Source organism: Podarcis gaigeae, assembly GCF_964106915.1.
Source record: "Podarcis gaigeae genome assembly, chromosome: 3".
Taxonomy (NCBI): Eukaryota; Metazoa; Chordata; class Lepidosauria; order Squamata; family Lacertidae; genus Podarcis; species Podarcis gaigeae.
In genome coordinates, this window is record NC_139680.1 from 110,455,943 (window position 1) to 110,476,423 (window position 20,481).

At 45.3% G+C, this 20,481-nt stretch overlaps 1 protein-coding gene across 2 annotated transcripts in view; it reads left to right on the top strand.

Moving 5' to 3' along the window:
* SPTBN1 (spectrin beta, non-erythrocytic 1) overlaps nt 1–20,481 on the top strand; it is a 234,962-nt gene that overhangs the window by 136,170 nt on the left and 78,311 nt on the right. For both annotated transcript variants that reach the window (XM_083732935.1, XM_083732936.1), the window contains one exon: nt 1,458–1,609. In XM_083732935.1, the coding sequence (XP_083589061.1) occupies nt 1,458–1,609 (152 nt within the window). The remainder of the gene's footprint in view (nt 1–1,457; nt 1,610–20,481) is intronic.

The window sequence follows — 20,481 nt, forward strand, 5'->3', positions numbered from 1 at the left end:
AAAGATGTGCTTTGCCACAGAGCTTTAAATTTTTATTTTTATTTTATTTAAATATTACCCTATGGTGTTTTTTTTGGGGGGGGAATGATTAACAAAAAATTAAAGGCAGTTGTATCAAATGGGGTTTTACCTTGCTGTAAAGTGTTTCTACAAATCAGAATACTCTTATCTTCACTGATCCTCACCGCTGCAGCCTTCTATGCCATAACTTATTCTGTTCCTTTAAGATCCCACAATCCTCATGTGCAGATTTTGGGAAGTGGGTAAGAGGGAATCACGTGCCCTGCTTTACATGAGCTGGTTTTTATTTTTTAAATAAGACAGAACCGCCTTTGAATACAACCCAAGGTCACTGGGCAGTCGCATGGTGACCTGTCTGGAGTGCTGCTCTTGTGCAACGGCAAAACAACTCTGTGTTGCCCAACAACTGGCCGTGCAAACAATTGTGAAAGTGCTCCCAAGAACTCAGCCAAAGCTGGCCCCTGTTTGGCCATGTGTTTCTGTAAAACCAGATTAACTTCAAACCTTGTGGGGCTTTAGAACCATTCATACAAATTTCAGTGTTTCATAAACTTCGTTTCCCAGGCTGTTGCTGGAGTACAACTCCCATCATCCCTGACAACTGGTCCTCCTAGCTAGGGATGATGGGATTTGTAGTCCAGCAATAGCAGCAGACCCAAGTCTGAGAAACACTGCATTAGGCGATCTTCCCTCCCTTTCATTTTTTTATTAGAAGAGCTAAATCAACGCAGAATAAGGGGAACAGCTTGAGCTCTGTGGATAGCCGCAGACATTCAGTGTCAACAGCACTGAGCTAAACAGGGCAATGGTCTGGCATGATAGAAGGCATCTTCCTGTGCCAAGTGAGACTTAACGTATTTTTCCCTCTATAAGACACACTTTTTCCCTCCTATGGAGCGAATGCAGGCTGCGCAGCTATCCCAGAAGCCAGAACAGCGAGAGGGATCGCTGCGCAGTGCTCCCTCTCGCCGTTCTAGCTTCTGGCTTAGCCACACAAAGCCTCTTCTGGGATTCAGAATATTTTTTTCCTTGTTTTCCTCCTCCAAAAACTAGGTGCATCTTATGGTCTGGTGCATCTTATAGAGCGGAAAATACGGTAAACTACAGGCTCCTGTAACCAGTGCTTGTGGTGATCCTTTGGGTATCGTGGGCGAACATGGATGACAATATTGGTGGTTGTAATGGTTCTAGGAAACAAGGCGGGTCAGTAGCTCAGCCTAAACGTAGACAGTCCCAGGTCCCCTCTGGGATGTGCAATTTTAAAAATTCCTGGCCAGCTGATCCAGGAAGTACCACTGCGATTTGGGAGAGACTTCTGGGCTTGATGGACCAGGGGGTGTGATCATGTCATGCACTCAAAGAAGTGTCTTATCAGGATGTGCTTTGATTGCATCCCTGCTTAAACTCTGCCATTCTTTTGTACGTCTTTTCACCAGATGAACGAGAGGCAGTCCAAAAGAAGACTTTCACGAAGTGGGTTAACTCTCACTTGGCACGTGTGTCCTGTAGAATTACGGACTTGTACGCCGACCTTCGCGATGGACGGATGCTTATCAAACTGCTGGAAGTTCTTTCGGGAGAGAGACTTGTAAGTGCCCATTTCCAATGCAAATCTTTATGGCATCTGTGCCGTCCCTGTTGTAACAAGAGTCTAAATTTGCTGCAGGTCTGTTAGTTCTAAAGTCAAAGCAAGAGCATTGAGTGCCTCTCATGATATACTGAGTGTGGCCATGGGGCAATTTCACATTAAAGTCCTGCCATGTTTTTTGGGGGGGTGTTATTTCAGTTGATGTGAGTGAAATGTGCAAATTACCCTTCGTCTCATTTTCTTGCCTTGATTTTAACAGGAGTGAAGAGCTAAGAGGTTTAGAAAGGGTTCGCTCTGGATAACTGGGACAGGAGAGGAAAGTGTGTTATCTGAATAAACTTATTGTGTGTGACTCTTACCTCATAACAGCCTCTGCCAACACGATGTCCTCTACAGGTGGTGGCACAACAATTCCCATCAGCCCCAGCAAATGCTCACTGGGGCTGATGGGAGTTGTAGTCCAACAACATCTACAAGGTATCAGGTTGGGGGGAGCTGTGGCCTTCCAGATCCCAGGCCAGGTATGATGGGAGTTGGAGTCCAACTGCTTTTGGAGAGTCCCACGTTCCGCATTCTTCATATTTTGGTCCCCATCTTAAGGTGAACTTGTGTCATCTAGACCAGAGGTCTAGTAAAAGTGAAATAAAATTGCTTAGAAAAACATTTCAAGCTTTGTGAAAGTTTCAGTAAAGTACTCCAGTCATTCATTTTATCCGTTAGCAGCTAGATAACAGTGAAGTAATAAACAAGAGTGATATCATTATTGATGCTGTGTGGCTCTGGGGGCATACTCTTCCAAATACTTCTTTTGGTAAAGGTTAAGTCCAGTCAAAGGCGACTATGGGGTGTGGCGCTCATCTCACTTTCAGACCGAGGGAACTGGCGTTTCTCCACAGACAGCTTTCTGGGTCATGGGGCCAGCATGACTAAACTGCTTCCGGCACAATGGAACACCGTGATAGAAACCAGAGCGCACAGAAACGCTGTTTACCTTCTCGCCACAGCGCTACCTATTTATCTACTTGCACTGGCGTGCTTTTGAACTGCTAGGTTGGTAGAAGCTGGGACAAAGCAATGGGAGCTCACTCCGTTGCAGGGATTCGAACAGCCAACCTTCCAGTCTGCAAGTCCAAGAGGCTCAGTGGTTTAGACCACAGCTCCACCCACGTCTTTTGGCACCAGCCTTTCAAGATATATTTTCTGTGGCCCAGAAATCCAGAATTCCATCTCGGGCAAGCAAAGCCATCAGCTCCAATTGCTTAACCACCACAGATGGGTACGGGGACAAGTGAAGAACAAATTCATTGACTGACAGGCTGTTGCTCCTAAAGATGAGGTGGTGGACTATCAAACTCCTTGGTCTGTTCCAGTGGTCCTCCTTCTGTGTTCTCATGTGCACACAAGTGGTGCCTTTGTTGTCACTATTTTGCAGGAGGAGTTCAAGAAATTTAGTGTTGTGCAACTGAAGTGGATAAAAAAGATTCACTGCCCTAGTGCAACAAGCCCACTTTAAAAAAAACAACAGCATGTTTTTTTGCAAAGTACGGGAAAACGTAGTGAAAAATGGGAATGAACTAATGATCAGTGAAAAGACAGACCGTATTTTTCGCTCTATAGGATGCACTTTTTCTCTCCTAAAAAGCAAGAGAAAATTTGTGTGTGCCCTATGGAGCGAATGCAGGGGGGAGGCAGGCGAGAAAAGCCCCCAAGAGCCGCACACAAGATCCGTGCTCTCTTGCAGGCTTTTCCCCAGGAGGGAGAAGGGACTGACTGGCCGCATCAGTCCCTTCTCCCACCTCGTAGAAAAGCCCACAGGAGCCACGCGCCTTTTAAAGAGCGAGCGGCTCCTGCGGGTTTTTGTGAGAGGTGAGGGAATTCCCCCACCTCCCAGAAAAGCCAGGAGAAGCCGTGCAGCCCTTTTAAAGAGCACACGGCTTCTGTGGGCTTCTGCAGGAGGTGGGGGAATTCCCCCACCTCCCGTAAAAGCAGGGAGAAGGTCTGGGAGAAGCGCACAGGCTGCCTGCAGCCTGTCCGCTGCTCCCAGAGCTGGGGGGGGGGATGTCAGCATCGCCCTTGAGCCAGTGTACTAACTGGACTCATGCACTACAGCCCCGACTGGGCTAGGCGAGCTGGGGTAGCACTGCCAGAGACCTCCTTTCCCACAGGAACAGGCCACAGTGCTGTGGACTCACAGCTTGGAGCTGAGAGCACCGGATTCACTGTCTCAATAATACAGTCGTTGCGCAGCAGCGTTTTGCAGAATCTTGCAGAGTATAAACCACTCGGAGAGCAGCTCTGTAAAATATCCTCCTTTATTCTATAACTACAGCTATAATACAAGACTATATACAGAGCTAAATATTCTGAGCATAAATCAATGCTATACTCTGAGTGCCTGCAGCTGCTCTTAGCAGCAATCTTATCTATAAACACGATCTCTTGCACTCTCTCTCCAACACACTGACTGACTCTCTCACACACAGATATTCACTCACTTGACTAATTAAGTAGAGAGCAGTACATTGCTCCTCCTCTCTGTAGAGTCAGCAGAGACCTCAGGAGATTCTCAGGAGATTCTTGGGTATGGGAGGGGTGAAATCTCCTCAGGGGAATCATATTTTTTCCCTTGATTTCCCCCTCTGAAAACTAGGTGCGCCCTATGGTCAGGTGCGCCCTATGGAGCGAAAAATACGGTATAACTCTTCACAAGGAAATCAGGACGAATGCTCTTTGTCGTATAGCCACCCCACAATCCCTCACAGGACAGCTGCATATTCCTGCATTGCAGGGGGTTGGGCTAGATCAGGGCTCAGCAGACTTTTTCAGCAGGGGGCCGGTCCACTGTCCCTCAGACCTTGTGGGGGGCCGGACTATATTTTGGAAAAAAATATGAACGAATTCCTATGCCCCACAAATAACCCAGAGATGCATTTTAAATAAAAGGACACATTCTACTAATGTAAAAACATGCTGATTCCTGGACTGTCCGCAGGCCAGAATGAGAAGGCGATTGGGCCAGATCTGGACTCCGGGCCTTAGTTTGCCTACCCATGACCTAGATGATCCTCAGGGTCCCTTCCAATTTGTTTCTATGATTCTTTGAAATCAGAATGAATGATAAATAAAGGCTGCATTTGGGCCAAACCCACTCCATACATTTAAGCGCTGTTTCACTGCTTTAACAGTCATGGCTTTCTCCCAAAGAATCCTGAGGATTGTAGTTTGTTGTTTTGAAGAGACTGTGAGATAGTAAGAAATATCGCAAAAAAGAGAGTAAGAGGAAAAGGAGTTGGGAAAGGCAATATCATGTTTAGAAATGCGTCAATAAATAGAAATTTTACAAAAGATTGACAGAGAAACTGAGGGAAGTCAAAAATTGAAGAATGAGTGTAAAATAATTTGTTGATTGTATAAAATTTGTTTGGAAAATGAATAAAAATTATTTTAAAAAAAAGAAAAGAGAGAATTGTAGTTTGTTAACGGTGCCAGAAGTTGTTTGGAGACCTCTGTCCCCCTCAGGGAGCTACGCTTCCCAGTCTTTGAGCTTCAACTGCCTGCAACATCCCCAATTCACTTACAGTACTGTTGCAGTGCTATCATATTAACCACATGTGTTTGGCTGTAGTTGTGTGAGGCTCCGAAGACTTGATTTTTATAATACACAGTAGGTGCTTCCCAGCCTGGTTGCCTTGACTTTAGAAGGAACACAAGTGCAGCAATCTCTGTGCAAAGAGCTCTCATTCTGGCACGCCTTCCACTGCAAACAAACATCTAGATAAAGTGGTTTGCGAAGGCCTTGAGATAATTGCATGCATTCCGAAGTATGTTTGCAGGATTAGCTTTTAAATCTCGTTTGCTGAACCCTCTCCTGTTTATGTTTCTTTTTCCTCCATGCATGCTGATAGTTGTTTTGAGTTAAGCATTGGTGATCCCACTGCCACGCTCGATGGGTAGGATCATGGCTAAAGCCAAGGGAGCCTTCTAGGATTTTGCAGCCCAGAATTTAGATAAGCCGCCACCCAAGGGCCATTTCCAACTGTTTGCTTTTTGGAAATGTTTCTGCAGAAGCAGCCACAAAATGGCTGCACGTCTGGTGCCTCAGAAGACCAGAATGGGTGGGTGGGAATATAAGCTACAGTAAAAAAAAAAAAAGTTAGTTCACAACTCCGCTTAAGCATTCCTGCATCCACACACATGTTCCTGTTGGGCCATTATTTCCTTATTTGTTCCGAAAACAATACCAACACCCCCCCACACACACCTGTAATTAATTAAGGAAAAAGACAAAGGTGTAGCCCTGTGATAAATGTTTAGCATTTTGTGCCACAACAGCATATTTTGGGGTGGGGGTCAGAGGGGCATCAGCCCTGCTGCCCCCACAACAATAGAACAGGGGGAAGTGCCAGCCAGGTATGGGGAGGTCTGAGTTGGCAGTGGCAGCACCACAGGTGTTTGTGCCAAACTGCAGCTCCCCTGAGCTCTTGGGTGCCTTGCTATGCCCCATTCTGGTGAGTGCCAAGAGGGCGTCTCTGCCTGTTCACCACCACACCTTATATTAATAATAATAATAATAATAATAATAATAATAATAATAATAATAATAATAATAATTTATTATTTATACCCCGCCCATCTGGCTGCACTTCTTGCAGTGAGGGAACCGCCAGAAGGCCCTTGGCGCTGTACCTCAGTGTCCGGGCTGAACAATGGGATGGAGACGCTCCTTCAGGTATACTGGGCCTAGGCCATTTAGGGCTTCAAAGGTCAGCACCAACACTTTGAATTGTGCTTGGAAACGTACTGGAAGCCAAAGTAGGCCTTTCAAGACCGGTGTTATGTGGTCTCGGTGGCCACTCCCAGTCAGCAGTCTAGCTGCTGCATTCTGGATTAACTAGTTTCCAAGTCACCTTCAAAGGTAGCCCCATGTAGAGCGCATTGCAGTAGTCCAAGCGGGAGATAACCAGAGCATGCACCACTCTGGCGAGACAGTCTGCGGGCAGGGAGGGTCTCAGCCTGCGTACCAGGTGGAGCTGGTGGACAGCCGCCCTGGACACAGAATTGACCTGCACCTCCATGGACAGCTGTGAGTCCAGGTCACAGCCGAGAGAGAGAAGACTTCTCTCAAAATCAACCTTCTCTATCCACCAGAAACCTCTACAGAGGGTCGGGAGGTGGATGTTGAACAGTGGAGACTGTGCATAGGACTCCAGTCAGGAGGTGAGGCAGGTGGACTCACCTAAAATTGAATGGAGGGATCTCGCTCCAGTGGAGATAACTGAAAACAGATCAATGACATGCTATGGTTTGCTTGGGAAAAGACACATCTTTTTCAGGTTTTTAGTTTTTCCCTTTTCCCGTTTGTTTTATGCTGGGGTTTTTTAAATGTATGTGTTTGTTCCTTTGAGCTTTTGTAACAAAAGTGACTCGAGTGTTAAATAAATAATAATTCAACAATAATAATCCATTCATTTATTTCACAATATTAAGGGGGGGGGAGGGGACGCAGCTTCAAATAGACGAAGATGTTTGCTCAAAGTACAAAAAGGGAAAATGAGAGAGACCGAGAGACTGAAGAATCCGTTTGTCCATATTGTTGCACACAGTAAAAAGACGTAAATGTGTGAAATGTTCTCCACGGTCCAGAAAATTGGAAGAAGATAATGATGATGGAGGAGAGAGAAGTCACTTCTAATTTCCTCCTTTTGCGCTTGCAGGAAATGGTTTGCAGGATACCTGAATGCAGTTTAATGCTCCTTAGCTGGTTTTTAAATGCAGCAGAGTATAGTAGGTATTATTTTACCTCTCAAGTTCTGGGTCTTGAAAGGGAAGTTTCTAATCGCAACTTTGCACTCCCCTTTTATTTGATACAGGGATTGGATTGCCGTTACGTACCGCGAAAATTTCCCCGTGTAATTCAGCAAGCGCTTTAGGGACATAAATATTAAAACACTCGGTAAACATGACAATATAGAAGCACTAGCAATATCCCTCCACCTGATTACAGACATTAACCACTTCTGTTACCGCTCCATACAGCACAGCTCCCAGTGACCAGGAATGGCTCCTGACCCTATAAGAGGGGTTTGGATGTGGGATATGGAGGGAGAGGGTGCAGAGGGGAGATGGAGAAGAGAAAGATCTTTGGGGCAAGCTGCCTTACTCTTGTTGAACCATTGGATGCAACCCCAACAAATATATTATGGCGTGGGATATGGTAGGCAAATACAAGGTTATTGGTACCTTAAATGTGGCTGATCTCCTGATCCAAGCGGATAGCTTAGCTGGGTAGAACATGATGCTGATAACGCCAAGGTTGCAGGTTCGATCCTCATATGTGTTAACGGAGAAATCTGAGGGCTTCCTTGGACAAAAACACCAGCCAGGAATACCAGAGCAAAACAGCAGCCAGTAGGCTTGGTCTTTATTGAAGACTGTCATGACAGGACTCCCACCTGCCACCAGGTGAAACAAAATGGAAGCCCAGAACAAAAGAAGACCCCAACTTTTATTAGTTACTAATTCCCCAAACTACACCCCTAGAACTACATCACAACTACATCATTGATACATCACAAAAAGGAGGGGTTGAGGGAGGAGTTGTGGTGGTAACCTGAGTATCCTGTCACCTGGCTGGTTCCCCCCTTTCCCCTTCCCCATGAGTACTTTCCAGGTGACAAAGGGGAGTTTGCAGTTTCCTGCCCCCAGAGGGAAGAGTTGATCATTGTCCTTTGTTCCAGTCCGTGCTGAATCCACTCCTATATGCAAGTTCTTTGTGACCTTGATGGTCTTCTGTCTAGGACCATCAGGGTTGGCCTAGCAACTGGGCAGGGCTCCTGTGTATGTGCTGGTATGCTCAAGGGATTATGGCTGCCCTGTATCAATTTTGTAGTCCTTCCTTCATGGAGTAAAATAAAAGTGCAACAGTGCAGATCCGATGTATGGTTGATTTTCTATTAATTTATAACAGAAGCGTAGCGTATGTCGTGTGTGAGTGTGTGTGTGTGTGTGTGTGTGTGTCGAGTTTGTACAAACTGAATGATTGGGGGGGGGGGTTCCTGCGACATATGGGACAGCTGCATATTCCTGCATTGCAAGAGGTTGGACTAGATTATCCTCACGATCTCTTCCAACTCTACAATTTTATGAATGGAGCTGCTGCCGTTATGGGGAATGCGGGTATGTGAAAGAAGAGTATACCAATGCACCCCATTTTATTTTTTCTACATTGATATCCTTTCCACTACTTAGCAGATCCATTAAAGTTTACCTTTATTATTTTTAAAAGATGTTTCCTTTCACAACTTCTTTGTTGTTGTCCAAATCCAAAAGTGTTTCCAGAAAGTGAAGGTGGGTCACTTTTGCCCTCGGGGAAATAAATCAAGAGGCTAGTCCTTAAAGGTCAATCCGCCAGATAATTAAAAAGTGGATTATTTTCCTATTTGCGAAGTGGGAAAAGAATCCAGCTAGCGTGAAAAGGCAACAACATTTTAGGATTCTTTCCCTCCCGACAGTAACACAAACAAACCAGCACGAGGCTCGTTTATATAAAACGGCACTTTTGGCCGTTCAGTGCTTTAACAATAATTCCTTTATTTTTTCCGAAAGCCCCAAAGGTCATCTCACATGCACACATCTTCTCTGGCGAATTTTGCCCTTTATTGCACAGAGGGGGGAAGATTAGAAGGAATTAAAGTTGCCTCGCTTTATGTGTGCCCAGCACATAACTGAAATTCTTAAACAAACATAAACACAGCGAGCGAAGGAAGCCAGTTTGCATTCCTCCCTGTCCAAACTCCCCGTCCCACTTCCTCAGACTGAAGGAAGAGGAAATGTGTTTATTATTATTTACATCAGGGAGTATCTTGCCGTAAGCCTGTGGAGTAGGTTGTTATTAACCCAGGAACAGGGGAAGCAGCTGAATCTTAACCTTCCAAGTCAAGGCCTAACATGCTACTTGTCAGCTGGGCCATAACATATCTCAAAAGCAGTCGATTCTGTTCTGCGTGAATGTTGCTTCAAAGTTCCAAGTTCCCCTTTATAAACACTTCATTCCCAGAAGCTAGTATCTGGGGTTGGCACTGAGTGTAGACAAGGGGTATCAGATGTTGTAGAGCAGAGAGTTTCTCTTATGTATTAACAGAAGCTTGCAAACAAAAGTTTGCAAAAAAAAAAATAGTCTGTGAAAGTTACTAAAGCCTAGTAGCCTGTGTTTTCATGCTGGTTGTGAAGGAAGTAAAAACCCCTTCGTCCCAAACAGTGTAAGAACACATCAATGACAGAGGAGGGATGGAATACTCCAATTTATTCTAATGTATACTCGCCTGAGCAGAATTCTTGATCACCTATTGGTGACCAGGCAAGCTTGTAGATACAAAGCTGTGTTAACAGCTATACACAACAGTATATTTTAAAAACTTCAGGGACCCTCTTCTACATTGACGGCTTCATCACAGAAGCCCTGCACATCGCAGAAGATTCTGGGATGCAAATTCATGTATATAGAATTGTGGCTCAGGGTGTAGAGTGGGGAGAGAATGAGATATCGTCTTAAGACCTAGCCAGTGCTTGCTTGTGACTACCTGTTGCTCTGCAGGGAAACCTGCCCGTTGTGACTGATCTAGTGAAGAAACTCTCAGCAGTTTCCAACGAACCCTTGTATGTTCCATGGATTTTGGCAGGTACCTTGCAGCGTCTTAGCACTGCAAGTTTTACTCAGTACTGTATTTTTTGCTCTATAAGACTTTTTTCCCTCCTAAAAAGTAAGGGGAAATGTGTGTGCGTCTTATGGAGCGAGTGCAGGCTGCACAGCTATCCCAGAAGCCAGAACGGTAAGAGGGATCGCTGTGCAGCGATTCCTCTTGCTGTTCTGGCTTCTGAGATTCAGAATATATTTTTTTTCCTTGTTTTCCTCCTCCAAAAACTAGGTGCATCTTATGGTCTGGTGCTTCTTATAGAGCGAAAAATACGCTACTTACCAAAATTCACTCTACCTGCCTATTAAAGTATAGGAACCCTATCTTCTGTTGCATAGGGTGATTCTATGTCTGCTCCCCCCAATCTCATGTCCTGCAAATGTTTTGCACTGCAAAGACCATCAGCCCCAGCCACCTTGGCCAATCATCAGGGATTATGGGAGCTGTAGTCCACAGTATCTGGAGGACATCAGGTTGAGGAAAGATGTTCCAAGTATGAATGGTGTCCATTGTGAAATCGTTCATGTTATGTACTGAAGTTCTCACCCTGGGCCAGCAGGGGGATACTGTAGATAGTTATGCAAATAAGGGATTGAAAGTGACGTTCAGTGATTGGATAGTTTTAGGGAATTGTTACAGTTACGTTGTACTGGAGCTCTATATAAGCAGGCTATATGGAGCTCTATATAAGTAGGCTGACTGAACCCTTCAGTTCAGTTCTGTTCTGGCCTCTGAATAAACAAGAGCTGTTTGAAGAATCGCTGTGTCGTCTGATATGTTCACCCACAACTTAACAGTTCTTACTTGCTCCAGTTCTATAGGTTGAAGCACAAAGAGACAAAACAAGAAATTTCCTCTTCCTTTGCTTCTAAGTACCTTTTGGGTTCAGTTCTAACTACATTCATTTCCACAGGTCTCCACTATTTGCCAGAAGGTTGGAGCGGAAGATTAGGGCTCCTAATTAACTTGATGGAAATATTTTGAAGTAGCAAAAGCTAAGTTCTCCGAAAAATATTGTTTCTCTGATTTTTAGGGTGGAAAATATATAAGGCTAGGGGTGCACAGTTAATCACTGAGCAACATTATGAAGTTACTCATTTATAGTCCTGTTTCTTTTTTAAAAAAGCAAACCACTGGCGTGCAACATTGCTGAAAAACAGTTATTACCAGTGGTAATGGAGACGATGGGAAGTTTGATGTACTTTAAGAAGATTTATTTTCAAAATACATGAGTTGTTGTTCTTGTTAATTTTATATCTTTGTAACAAATGACGTAAATGTACAGGTTTTTTTGTGTTTTGTTGGTGCGCAAGCATAATAAAGAAAAAGAAAAAAGAAAAACAGTTATTACCAGTGGTAGCAAATGCAATTCTGGAGGAGCAAAATCAATATTCCCTCTTTCCACAAACCAGCTGATCAGCAACAGGATAAGGAGCTCTCTGACCTGCAGATCTTAATTACCACCAGTTCTATTCCGACAGTGATAATTAAACCTTGTTTTCTCAGCAGTTACTTTCCATACCAGCTGAAAAATAACTAGCCTGGGTCATGTGTTTGTTGGCAGACTATATCTTGCAAGAGAGCTTCCCATGAGCAGCTAGCTGTGTAGTGGTCTGGGGCAGTGGGGGACCTACATTTTGGGGGCCCTGAAGCTTGAATAATAATAATAATATAATAATAATTTTTTATTTATACCCCGCCCATCTGGCTGGGTTTCCCCAGCCACTCTGGGTGGCTTCCAACAGAATATTAAAATACAATAGTCTATTAAACATTAAAAGCTTCCCTAAGCAGGGCTGCCTTCAGATGCCTAAAAGTCTGGTAGTTGTTTTCTCTTTGACATCTGGTGGGAGGCGTTTCACAGGGCGGGTGCCACTACCGAGAAGGCCCTCTGCCTGGTTCCCTGTAACTTGGCTTCTCGCATTGAGGGAACCGCCAGAAGGCCCTTGGCACTGGACTTCAGTGTCCGGGCTGAACAATGCGGGTGGAGGCGCTCCTTCAGGTATACTGGACCGAGGCTGTTTAGGGCTTTAAAGGTCAGCCCCAACACTTTGAATCGTGCTCGGACACGTACTGGGAACCAGTGTAGGTCTTTCAGGACCAGTGTTATTTGGTCTCGGCGGCCGCTCCCAGTCACCAGTCTAGCTGCCGCATTCTGGATTAGTTGTAGTTTCTGGGTCACCTTCAAATGTAGCCCCGCATAGAGCACATTGCAGTAGTCTAAACGAGAAATAACTGGAGCATGCACCACTCTGGCAAGACAGTCTGCGGGCAGGTAGGGTCTCAGCCTGCGTGCCAGATGGAGCTGATAAACAGCTACCCTGGACACAGAATTGACCTGTGCCTCCATGGACAGCTGTGAGTCCAGAATGACTCCCAGGCTGCGTAATTGGTCCTTCAGGGGCACAGTTACCCCATTCAGGACCAGGGAGTCCTCCACACCTGCCTGCCTCCTGTCCCCCAAAGACAGTACTTCTGTCTTGTCAGGATTCAACCTCAATCCATTAGCCCCCATCTATCCTCCAACCGCCTGCAGACACTCACACAGGACCTTCACCGCCTTCAGTGGTTCTGAACTATTAGAGGGGCTCCTTCTCAACCAGCAATGAGGTCTGGGTAACCCCTCTTACCTTCTTCAGTGGGATTGTTCCATGACAGATTGTCATACCTGCACAACCTCTGTGCTGCTGAACCCCAAACTTTGGGGTTGTTGAAATATATATATGACAAAAAAAATAAATCAATTTGAGTTGTGTGACCCATTTTTTGTAGACTAAAGTTGCTTCTGTGGCCCCTCCAGGACTAGTGGCCCTGAAGCTTAAGCTTCTTTAGTTTCCTAGTAGATCACAGAAATTAATTAATTTGCATTTCCGTCCTTCAGCTGCAGAAATCAGGGCGGTTCACAACATCAAAATACAAGATAAAGACACAAAATTTATAATAAAAGGCAAGAACAAACACCGGGGGGTGGGGAACCCCCACAAACCAATAAACCTCCCCCCCTCCAGAGAAGAACAGATGAGATTCTTGCCGTTATGCACCCAGAATGAAGAATTTCAGTGTGTTGCAGCAAGATGAAGTGAAACTTTTTACATCAGAGTCACAGGGGTCAGAAAGGGGTGAGCGTAGCAAAATATTAATGTTTATGCCACATGTTTCCCTGAGATACATAATACAGCTGTATAAACTTCTGGTTTTTGCCGCAGCTGTTTCAGTGAGTCGCTTAAATCGACGGAACGGAAAGCAAAAGAGATGTTGCATTAATGTCATGACTGAGAGGGCAGCGTCCCAAGGCTACATTGGCTGGGGGTTTGCTTGGCCTTCTGTAAGCAGGAAGAGGTGGGACCTGGTGGAGGAAGGCAGGAGACCCTAGTAGCATACCTGTCAGGATGTGGGGAGGGCAGAGCCTGGTGCTTAATGGGCATAACACGTATCAGATGTCCTCAAGCCTTCTGCCTTGGCACTGGCCCCCTTGCCCTTAGTTGGCACTGACAAACTGGAACGTGTCCAGAGGAGGGCAACCAAAATGGTCAAAGGCCTGGAAACGATGCCTTATGAGGAACGGCTAAGGGAGCTGGGCATGTTTAGCCCGGAGAAGAGGAGGTTAAGGGGTGATATGATAGCCATGTTCAAATATATAAAAGGATGTCACATAGAGGAGGGAGAAAGGTTGTTTTCTGCTGCTCCAGAGAAGCGGACACGGAGCAATGGATCCAAACTACAAGAAAGAAGATACCACCTAAACATTAGGAAGAACGTCCTGACAGTAAGAGCTGTTTGACAGTGGAATTTGCTGCCAAGGAGTGTGGTGGAGTCTCCTTCTTTGGAGGTCTTTAAGCAGAGGCTTGACAACCATATGTCAGGAGTGCTCTGATGGTGTTTCCTGCTTGGCAGGGGGTTGGACTCGATAGCCCTTGTGGTCTCTTCCAACTCTATGATTCTATGATTCTATGACATCTTCCCCAGAGAAGAAAACCCTGCAGCTTTGAGCCAGACTCTGAGATAAGAGAACCCTACTGAGTGCAGGAGCGCCTTTAAAATGCCGCTAACCCCGTTCTCGTAGTGCCGTAGGTGGGGAAGGAATGCACCTCTTCAGTTTTGGGTCTACTTTCTTGCATCTCTTGGCTCAGTTTCATATGCAGATGGGAGCCCCGTGGGAAAGAGGTCAAGGTGGGGGAAGAACTGGAGGAAGAGGGCCAAAAATTGATGCAGCAATAGAGCAGCCATCTTGCCAAGTGATCAGTTTGGGCATCTTGCAAGAGCAGCCTGTCTTGCCTCCTCCCACCAGGTGGGTAGGAAGAGAAAGGGAAAGAAGGAGTGTTGCGACGGGGGCATTTGTCCCCACCCACTTTTGGTCTTAGCTCCACCTACTTATGGTTTTGGCTCCGCCCACTGCTGGCTCCTGCTCCGCCCACCGTTGCCATGCATTCCCTGACACATTGCCACCAATGGAATGTAGCTCTTCATAGAAGCCTCCATAAGTGGGATTGTCGTTGTTAAGTTGTGGGTGAACATATCAGACGACACAGCAATTCTTCAAACAGCTCTTGTTTATTCATAGGCCAGAACGGAACTGAACTGAAGGGTTCAGCCAGCCTGCTTATACAGTGGTACATCGGGTTAAGTACTTAATTTGTTCTGGAGGTCCGTACTTAACCTGAAACTGTTCTTAACCTGAAGCACCACTTTAGCTAATAGGGCCTCCCGCTGCTGCCGCACCGCTGGAGCACGATTTCTGTTCTCATCCTGAAGCAAATTTCTTAACCTGAAGCACTATTTCTGGGTCTGTAACCTGAAGCGTATGTAACCTGAAGCGTATGTAACCCGAGGTACCACTGTATAGAGCTCCACTAGAACGCAACAGTAACCATTTTCTGTAACTATCCAATCGCTGAACGTCACTTTCAATCCCTTATTTGCATATGTGGACCTGAGTGAAAACTATCTACAGCATCCCGCTGCTGGCCCAGGGTGAGAACTTCAGTACATAACAGTTGTGGCGTTTTGGGACTGCCAGCAGACTCCAGAGTCTCCCCCCACCCCAGAAAACGACGTGTTTTAATGTTATGCCTCTCCTGGGGTTCATTGCAGGAACCTAGGCAGAATATATCTTGGTGATGTATTCTGGCAGACTTGAATGCTTGGACTGATGGGCAAGTCAGGAAAAGGAAGTAGGAACAGAAAAGCTGTTTCTTGGGCCAGAGCTCCAAGGGACACACTCCCTTCTGGGCAAGCTGCTAAGGGCTACATGCTAATGGTGCAAAAATAGGCCCAGCAGCAGATGCAAATGTTACCTTTGTCCCCATGGCTTGTTTGCACACACAATCGCTCACCCCTCTCTGCCTTCCGTCCAGATTAGGGACACTTTTTCAGCTAGCAAAAGCTTCCAGGTGCAAAGCAGGGCTAGCGATTAGTGTGGCTTCTGGAGAAGGCTCCAAGGGCCACATAGAGAGGCCTGGGGGCCACATTCAACTCCTGGTCCTCAGGTTCCTCATGTTTGGCCTCTATGATCTGTATCAGGAGGTGGAGGAGGAGGGGCCCATGTTGCTAATATCGTATCATTACGGAGAATCCTGACTCATTATACTAGATGAATTCTGGGAAGCATTGTAGCTCTGCTGTTCCTCACAAAGCAATCCCACGAATCCCAATTAACTTCAATGTAGTAAATTGCAATTGTTCCGGAGGCAGTTAGCTCGCTGACTCACCCCCTCCCCATTTTTCTTCTTTCCCCTCTTTAGGAGCTGCACACAGAGCCCTTTAATGCTGCAACTTGACAGATGCTTTTTAAATGTGGTTTCTGCCCAATTTGCAGCTTGTCTCCAACGTTCCGCTCTCACCACCCCGCCGGATTATGTGCCTCCTTTTCTTGTTCCTTCGTGGGAGCGAGCTGGAACGAATTTCTCCTTCCTAACATCCATCTTGCTCATATATATATATATATATATATATATATATATATATATATATGCAGGTTTTGGTGTCCTCGGGTGTCTTCCCGTGTAAAAGTTGGGGTGTCTAGGCGACGTTTCGACGAGGTCTCACTCGTCATCTTCAGGCTGGTGCTTTCGGCTTCTTGTTACTGGAACAGAGCGGGATCTCAATGTTTGAGTTCCTATAAATACTGTAGAGGGGGTGTGGTGTCTAGCCTCCAATGTTCTGGGCAGAGAGGAAGTTCCCAGGCTAGTGTGCCTTTTCTTCTTTTGTTCCTTAATTACTTGAGAGATACCTTGAGTGATTTCTTGAGTGAAATCCTGAGTACCACTTAGGTGGGTCATTAGGTGTGGATTAGTTGCTAAAGTCTTTGTGTCTTGACCTCTTGAACTTTGTGAAGAGTTTTCCTGAGAAGATGGCTGTATTGCACTTAGTTGTGCTTTGGCTTGGCTTCGTGTATAGGGGCGAGCTGTGGTTTTGTGGCTTGTGTCAGCCAGATCTGTGTAGGGATTGCAGGGGGGTGCAGCATCCGGAGGTGCCACCATGGATTGGCTACTGGATGGTGTCAGTAATTCATCTGTGGAGAGGGTCTGGGTTTGGGTCTGGTGTGGTTGATTGGTGTTGGCGTTCTGTGTGCCTCTGGATCTGGTGTCAGTTTTTGTGGGGAGGGCTAATTTCCAGATGTCTGGCAAGCGGGATGTGTCGTCACGCTTGTTCATGTTGTGAGGGTGTTTCTCTATCTCGATGGCTTCCATGATTATTCTCTTGTGGTGATGTTCCGTGTTAAAGAGCAATTTGGAATCTGCAAAATTAATTTCGTGTCCTGTTTCTTTCATGTGTTGGAAAAGAGAGGAAGTTTTTTCTTCTTTTTTGACGGCATTCTTGTGTTCTGCGATACGTGCATTTATTCGTCTGTTTGTTTGTCCAATGTACGTGGCTGGGCAGACTTTGCAGGGTATTTCATAGATCCCTTGGTTTTCCAACTGGATTTTATCCTTGGGGTTTCTGAGGATATTGGCTATTTTTTGGTTGGTGCAAAAGGCTGTTTTGATATTGTGTTTATGGAGGATTTTGCTAATTTTATCTGTAGTGCCCTTGATATAAGGAAGGAGGGCCATGCCATTGTTTTCTTCTGTGTCTTGGTTTTTGGGGGGTGTTTCCTTTTGGATTAGCTTCGTAATCCTGTTTTGCTGGTATCCATTGGCAATTAACACATTTGAGAGATTCTGTAACTCAGTTGTCAAGTGGTCTTTGTCAGCCAGGCGTTTGGTTCTGGAGATGAGAGTCTTGGCTACGGAGTTTATTTGTGCAGGGTGGTGGTGTGATTGTGCATGTAAGTAGCGGTTGGTGTGTGTTTTTTTCTGGTAGATAGTGTGTCCTAGGGAGCCATCAGGTTTTTTGTAGATTAGGACGTCAAGGAAGGGAAGTTGGTTGTTGGCTTCTATTTCCATAGTGAATTGTATTTTGGGGTGTAAGTTGTTGAGATGTGTGAGGAAGCTATCCAGTTTTTCCTTCCCGTGTGGCCAAATTACAAAGGTGTCGTCAACATATCTGAGCCAAAGTTTGGGTTTGTGTTCTGACTTGTCTAAAGCATTGGTTTCAAAGTGTATAAAATCCAGTTGGAAAACCAAGGGATCTATGAAATACCCTGCAAAGTCTGCCCAGCCACGTACATTGGACAAACAAACAGACGAATAAATGCACGTATCGCAGAACACAAGAATGCCGTCAAAAAAGAAGAAAAAACTTCCTCTCTTTTCCAACACATGAAAGAAACAGGACACGAAATTAATTTTGCAGATTCCAAATTGCTCTTTAACACGGAACATCACCACAAGAGAATAATCATGGAAGCCATCGAGATAGAGAAACACCCTCACAACATGAACAAGCGTGACGACACATCCCGCTTGCCAGACATCTGGAAATTAGCCCTCCCCACAAAAACTGACACCAGATCCAGAGGCACACAGAACGCCAACACCAATCAACCACACCAGACCCAAACCCAGACCCTCTCCACAGATGAATTACTGACACCATCCAGTAGCCAATCCATGGTGGCACCTCCGGATGCTGCACCCCCCTGCAATCCCTACACAGATCTGGCTGACACAAGCCACAAAACCACAGCTCGCCCCTATACACGAAGCCAAGCCAAAGCACAACTAAGTGCAATACAGCCATCTTCTCAGGAAAACTCTTCACAAAGTTCAAGAGGTCAAGACACAAAGACTTTAGCAACTAATCCACACCTAATGACCCACCTAAGTGGTACTCAGGATTTCACTCAAGAAATCACTCAAGGTATCTCTCAAGTAATTAAGGAACAAAAGAAGAAAAGGCACACTAGCCTGGGAACTTCCTCTCTGCCCAGAACATTGGAGGCTAGACACCACACCCCCTCTACAGTATTTATAGGAACTCAAACATTGAGATCCCGCTCTGTTCCAGTAACAAGAAGCCGAAAGCACCAGCCTGAAGATGACGAGTGAGACCTCGTCGAAACGTCGCCTAGACACCCCAACTTTTACACGGGAAGACACCCGAGGACACCAAAACCTGCATTCCTGTACCCGTGAAAATCTACGAAAGCAAATATATATATATATATATATAGGATCCCAAAAGAAGTTGTAAAGTTCGCTTCTCACAGAGCCTACTCAATCAGCCATGGCTGTGATTCTGAGCAGGCCTTTTTAAAAAGAGGTTTGCATGTTGGCAGCCAGCACTTCCTGGAGTCTTCCCAGTTCTCATTACTGTGATCAACCAGAGCTTTATTTGCTCGTTTAGCACTTTCCCACCACTGCAAGGAATGCGAGTACAGGGACACAAGAATGGGGGTGTTCCAGTTAAATTTAACTAGCATCATGTACACTCTGTATTTTAAAACCCAACTTCAGGCAAGCCAGGGAACAAAATCTTTGTCTAGGTATGTGTGCACCTGTGGAGAGTGGGTGCTGCAAATTTTGCGGAACCGGAATCTGTTGTTCACTACATTCAGTTTCTCGGATCAGATTTTTGTCCCCTTTACTATTGGAAATCTCGGGTGACTCCTTGGAAATACAGCTAATACATTTACTGCAAGATTCTGATCCGAGTAGGTCCCTTTCTGTTGCCAGATTTCTGATAACAGTATTAGCTTATAAGAGGAAAAATGGATTACTCTATGATTATTGATTTTGCCTAAATAATATTGATTTATACTGATAATTTGATATTTTAAGCACTATATTGTTCTTATTTTAATGGAATTTAGAAATTTACGGTTTGAGATGTACTTGATTTAAACGTATTTTAATTTATTAATTTTATTTTGTTATATCTGTTTTGCTGTATGATGTATTGAATATGGGCCTATGGCCGTAATAAACTATCTATTCTATTCTTGCGGAACCTGAAGTCTTTAAGAGGGACCAGAAAAAGCCAGTGTGGTGTAGTGGTTAAGAGCGGTAGACTTGTAATCTGGTGAACTGGGTTCGCGTCTCCGCTCCTCCACATGCAGCTGCTGGGTGACCTTGGGCCAGTCACACTTCTCTGAAGTCTCTCAGCCCCACTCACCTCACAGAGTGTTTGTTGTGGGGAAGGAAGGGAAAGGAGAATGTTAGCCGCTTTGAGACTCCTTCGGATAGTGATAAAGCAGGATATCAAATTCAAACTCTTCTTCTAGCTCTCTGCATACTGGAAGGTAATTTGTTGACAAGGGCCTGCCTTCAAGATTGCATCGTCAAATACTATATCCAGCTTGATACCTGGTAAAAACTTGCACATGTTTTTGGTTTGCTTGACCAATTATTCTGGCTGCAAAGTGTGATTTTTTTTTTGCAAGAATGTTTGCATTGCGAGAACTTGAGCTGGGCGATATATCGATATATCACCCGAAACCTGTTTGAATTACGATATCGGTTTCATAATTTTGTACCTGGCAAGATATTGCGAATCATGACGTGTGTGTGTGTGTTACGCAAATATCACAGTGTGGGAAAAAATGCTTCTCTTGATTTCTGCAGCCCCCTTAACTCTACCGACTTAGGTCTCCCTTGCCTCCCAAAGGAGGAAACAAATCGCAAGAGTGGGCGCTGGCAAAAATCAAGATGCAGGGAAAACAGTGAATCCAGCCAGTGCCTCTGCGTAGATCCATCCTTATTTCAGGCATTGTGATATATCGGTATATCGCGATGCTATATTGCGAAGTTGGAAACCAGATATCGCCCAGCCCTTGTGAGAACTAAAGAGAGCAGTCCG